The sequence below is a fragment of the Neophocaena asiaeorientalis genome, unplaced genomic scaffold, assembly GCF_003031525.2.
Source record: "Neophocaena asiaeorientalis asiaeorientalis breed wild unplaced genomic scaffold, Neophocaena_asiaeorientalis_V1.1 scaffold4098, whole genome shotgun sequence".
NCBI lineage: Eukaryota > Metazoa > Chordata > Mammalia > Artiodactyla > Phocoenidae > Neophocaena > Neophocaena asiaeorientalis.
In genome coordinates, this window is record NW_020172947.1 from 643 (window position 1) to 5847 (window position 5205).

Genomic DNA, 5205 nt, shown 5'->3' on the forward strand with positions numbered 1-5205 from the left:
CTCAGACCTCTGGCAGCAGCCACGCATCCAGGTCCATTGCAACCAGCTCCATTGCATCATCCAGGCTCCTCCTTGCCTGGCAGGACCACCACCATCACCATTCCCTCCTACCTCTGCTGGCACCTACACAGCAGGGGAGTCACTGTCCCCTTAACCTTGGGCAGCTGCTGCCCCCTGCTGTGTTCCCAGCACCACTGGAGCCCTTGGTGGGGGAAGGGAGGATGGCCTAAGCCCTGGGGAATGGAAGTGCTCAGTTGCCCTGTGATGGAACTCCAGAGCCCTCGGGGGACTTTTAGGCAGCTGGGCCCCTCAGAGCTCTCGCGGGAGGTAGTCTCAGAGCCCTGGGAAGTGGGGCCAAGCCTGAAGGGGAGTGCTGGGGGCGGTCCAGAGCCCTTGGGAGCTACAACTCTTTGGGAGGGGGGCGTCTAAGAGCCCTGGGGCAGGAAGCTTGAAGCCACCCAGGAGCCTGCAGACACCCTCTCTCTGCTGCATGGTGATCAATGGATGTGGTTGCCCTTGGGGAATAATGAATGTGAACAGGGAAACTATGTCACCTGGGTGGGGACTCTTTCCTCTCTTCTCTCAGACACCACAGTGGTTGCCAAGCACACCTAGCCTCCTCCTCTTTCCTGGAACAGATCAAGGACCTGAGGCCTGGAGAGGACCATTCCACCCGGAGGCCACGCCATCTCTCTCCCCTTCCTTGGGAGGGCCCAAGCCCAGCTCCCCTTGCTCCCATGCTGTCCCTCTCCGCCCCAGCTACTCCACAGGGTATCAGCGAGTCAACCTCACCACGTCCCTAGGCTCCACTTGCCTCTCCGCCAAGACCTGGTGGGGCTCCAGCTGAACAGCAGTGCCAGGTAGTGAGAGCCTATGGGGGAGCTGCATTCACAGGCTTGGTCCCTCTTCCCAACATACTTGATTTGGGATCCGTTGCTGAAGCAAGATGTCTCACCATGCCGCCCTGGAGTTCTGGTGCACTGGCAACCTGACTACCTCTTCTGTACCCCCACCCCCATTCAGGTTCATTGATCTGACCATCAGGCCTTATTGCCACCAATGAGAAGGCAGCACCCCCTGCCCATGCCCACCACCCACCATGAAGCAAACAAGTCTCAGCTCTTGCACTGGGATGGCAAGGGGCAGAAGCTGGAGACCTGGGGAGTCCATGCCACAGTTGGCTGGGTGCTGGGGGAGCCAGGTGGGAGGGGCTTGCAGCAAACAAAGGAGGCTGAGCCTGTGGGAGGGGTAAGAAAATTAGAAGCAATTTTTTCATCCTTTTTTGTATATATTTTAAAAAATATATATTTTTTTCCTTCCTTTGCGGTACACAGGCCTCTCACCGCTGTGGCCTCCCCCATTGCGGGGCACAGGCTCCGGACGCACAGGCTCAGCGGCCATGGCTCACGGGCCCAGCCGTTCCGCGGCATGTGGGATCCTCCCGGACCGGGACACGAACCCGCGTCCCCCGCATCGGCAGGCAGACTCCCAACCACTGCGCCACCAGGGAAGCCCTAAAAATATTTTTTTTTTAAAAATATATTTTTTGGCTGCGTCAGGTCTTAGTTGCGGTACAGAATATCTTTAACTGTGATGTTCGGGCTCTTCATTGCGGCGTGCGGGTTTTTCTCTCTCTAGTTGTGGCGTGGGCTCCAGGGTGCGTGGGCTGTCTCGTTGAGGTGCATAAGCTCAGTAGCTGTGGCACGCGGGCTTAGTTGCCCCACAACATGTGGGATCTTAGCTCCCCCAGCAGGGATGGAACCCGTGTCCCCTGCATTGAAAGGTGGATTTTTTAAAAATAAATTTATTTATTTTTGGCTGTGTTGGGTCTTCGTTGCTGCATGTGGGCTTTCTCTAGTTGTGGTGAGTGGGGGCTACTCTTTTGTTGCAGCGCGCGGGCTTCTCATTGCAGTGGCTTCTCTTGTTGTGGAGCACGGGCTCTAGGCTCACCGGCTCAGTAGTTGTGGCTCGCAGGCTCTAGAGCGCAGGCTCAGTAGTTGTGGTGCATGGGCTTAGTTGCTCCGCGGCATATGGGATCTTCCTGGACCAGGAATATGAACCCGTGTCCCCTGCATCGGCAGGCGGATTCTTAACCACTGCGCCACCAGGGAAGTCCCAGAAGGTGTACTCTTTACCACTGGACCACCAGGGAAGTCCCATCATTCTTTTTTGTTTATTTTAAATGCACAGAAAAGTGTGTATTATTATTTTTTTTGCGGTACACAGGCCTCTCACTGTTGTGGCCTCTCCCGTTGCGGAGCACACGCTCCGGACGCGCAGGCTCAGCGGCCATGGCTCACGGGCCCAGCTGCTCCGCGGCATGTGGAATCTTCCCGGACCGGGGCACGAACCCGCGTCCCCTGCATCAGCAGGCGGACTCTCAACCACTGCGCCACCAGGGAAGCCCTGTGTTATTTTTAAGAAAACACCCGCCCAAGAAAAGAAAATGGGGAGACTAGGATGCATCAGAAAGAAATGTCCAGGAGCTTCGGTAGGATGGCTCCAGTCCCAGCCCTGACCAAAGCTCACCATGCAGCCATAGACAGCCAAGAGCCCCCAAAGGCTCAGGAGCCCCGAAAGGCTCAGGAGCCCATGGTGTACATGCAGGTGAGAGGCCAGGCTCTGCCAAGTCCTGCCACCTGTAGCAAGGAGCCGGTCAGAGGTGAGAGGGACTGATGCTAGGCCCCCACACAACGAGGTAGCCCTTGTGGTGCCTCCGATTCCCGCTTGTTTACACGGAGCCAGCCTCTCCACGCTTTACTGCCCTCTACTGGCAGTGCAGAGCCAGGACGCACGGCCTCTTGTGGCAATCTACCCTAGGTTTCCTTCTTTGAAAATTATGAAATAACCACAGCAGAAAACCTGGCAATAAGAAAGAATATAGCCAGGTGAGGAACTGGTTTACCGAAAGGTGATGGAGCACTCCAGAGTACTAAGAGCCTTCTCCTGTAGCATCGAACAATCAGCTTTCCAGCAGAAATGGCTCACCAAGCAGATGCCTCGTTTCCTCTTCACCCCCACACCCTTGGACACCAAGATTGGCCTCTGCTGGAGAGTTAAACACCCATAACTGACATCGTGCAAGCAGCCTCGCCTGCATTTCCAAGTGGGTTCTCCGTGTGACAGTTGTTTTTATGAGTAGTTACAAGAGCTTTGGGTAACGAGTCAGGGAGTGGACCCCAAAAGCAAAGCACAAGTATGTCCACGGGTAGCATGTGATCCCTACCCCAAGCGCAAAGGAAGAAAAGAAGAACCAACAACGCCAGATGGCAATTCTGGAGGCCCAAGGCCTGGAGGGCCTTAGCAGGGGGCAGCCCAACCCCTCCCCACATTAAAGGGAAGAACCCACACGTTAAAAATAAACGGTCTTTTTATTGTCCACGAAAACAAAGTCGGGGTGTCCTTTGGTTAATCCCCCCCAATGAGGTGACAATGAACAGGAGGCATGCAATGATGACACCCACGTTCTCCTCTCCAGAAGGCTCTTGCCCTCCTAGGCCCTAAGGGTCAGAGGCAAGTAGGGCCAGGAGGCTCCAGAGGAACACCTGTCCAGGCCCACCATGCTGCAGAGGCCCAGGCCTGCTGCCTCCCTGACAGGACGAGGCAGGGGAAGCAAACACTGCCCCTGTCCCAGTACCCCCAAGCTAGAACACGCAGAAAAGCCCCAACCCCCCTCCCCCAGAAAACACTGCTAAGGCAGTCAGCCAGGACTTCCAAGAGCAGCTGGCCCCAAGCCACGAAGCCAGAGCATTAGGGCTCCGCCCGGAAGGGGTCGCTACCCTAGGCCTGCATGCAGTGGTAAACAAAAAACAGGAAGGCAGCGAAGATGAGAAACAGGAGCATCTGGCCCCAGAGTGGGACCTGGTGATCCTGGCCCAGAGCAGCCCCAGGGGCCCGCTTTTCTGGCCGGATGGCACGGCGGGCGAGCCACGAAGGAGGAGATGAAGGCGAGGACACGGCAGAGGTGGAGGAGGAGGTGGGGTAATAGGACAGGCCCAGGGAGCTTCTGGAGACGTTGGAAACAGGGCGGTAGTGTGCGATGCTCTGGTAGGCACTGTCCCGGCCATACGCGGGGCGTTCCCTGAGGCAGAGAGGGGAGCAGATAGGCCGGGAAGGCCTGAGCCCAGAATCAGCCCCAGTCCCTCGCCCTCCCTACTACTCACCTATCCTTGCCCTCCTCTTCAGAAGAGAAAAGATTGTCATCGTGAACCTATAGAAGTGAATCAGGGTAAGGATACTGGCTGGCAGGGTCAGCGTGGCGCTGTCATACCCCTCAGCCCAAACTTCCCTGCCAGCCTATTCGGAACACTGCTTCAAGGCCTGGGCCTTGCCACCCTCCAGCACCCTTCTTGCTTCCCGGCCTTATGTCTGTGGGGCCTTGCCACTTGCTAAGCGACTGTGCCAGCTGCCTACACCCTACTTTCTGCCCCAGGATTCTCAGAGAGAGTTCAAACCTAGATCCCAGGCAAGGGTGCAGGGCATGTACCGGGCACTCCAGTCAAACAGTTCTGACAGCCCCCCACAAAAAGGCCCTGACCCGGCAGGTGTCTGCTGACCCCACCTCTCCCTGGGGGCTCTCGGAGCCACCATTTGCACCCAGTGGCCCCCTTGATTTATCCAAACCCCACAATCACCCCCTCAGGTTGTACCCAAGTACAGGGTGCCCAAGAGCCAGCTCACCTGGTGGTGAAAGGTGTCAGCATCTGAGAGTGAAGCCGAGGGCTGGCGGAAGCCCTTGGACGTGCCCACAGACTCAGGCTCCCCGTAAGTCCTGGTGGTCAAGTAACTCTCCTCACAGCAGTCATAATTATAGCCTTGGGAAGGGGGGCAGCGGGGAAGAGGGAGCAACGGTGTCCCCACCTGGCCAGATGGCCCTAATCTGAATCCCATTTGGGGGCCTGTGACTCGGTTTCTCCCCTCCAGGACTACTGCAGGACGGTGGGGGTTGAGATCTCAGGTTCTCCCTGACACTGGAATGAAGGTGTCTGGGTGCCCACCCCACCCCTGCCTTTCTCTTGCTCTGGTAAAGTAAGGCGTCCTCTTTCTTGGGCAGATCGTACATATCCGAGTCCACGGACGCAGAATCTAAGTCTGAATGGGGGAGGGGCCAGGGCCATTCGCCTCCAAGGTTCACCTCCCCTTTCCCCTGTGCCCCTCCCGGCCAGCGCCCCTGCCACCCCCTCGCGACCCCTTCGTCCCAAACCC

The 5205-nt window shown here is 57.3% G+C and overlaps 1 protein-coding gene across 1 annotated transcript; it reads right to left on the minus strand.

The window, feature by feature from the left end:
* Positions 1 to 3352: 3352 nt before the first annotated feature.
* LOC112397760 (emerin-like) lies at positions 3353 to 5103 on the minus strand. The gene is made up of 4 exons (XM_024742025.1): positions 5015 to 5103; positions 4681 to 4815; positions 4164 to 4210; positions 3353 to 4081 (listed from the first exon to the last, which is right to left on the minus strand). The coding sequence occupies exons 1-4, from the start codon at positions 5060 to 5062 to the stop codon at positions 3781 to 3783; spliced, it is 531 nt and encodes a 176-aa protein (XP_024597793.1). The 5' UTR covers positions 5063 to 5103; the 3' UTR covers positions 3353 to 3780.
* Between the last annotated feature and the right edge of the window lie 102 nt (positions 5104 to 5205).

Excerpts from the sequence above, each read along its gene's own strand:
- LOC112397760 (XM_024742025.1), bottom strand. The coding sequence starts at position 5,062 with ATGTACGATCTGCCCAAGAAAGAGGACGCCTTACTTTACCAGAGCAAG. Across the intron at positions 4,816-5,014 it reads CCTTACTTTACCAGAGCAAG|GGCTATAATTATGACTGCTG; the intron begins AGAAAGGCAGGG and ends CCCCCTTCCCAA. Across the intron at positions 4,211-4,680 it reads CTGACACCTTTCACCACCAG|GTTCACGATGACAATCTTTT; the intron begins GTGAGCTGGCTC and ends TCACTTCTATAG.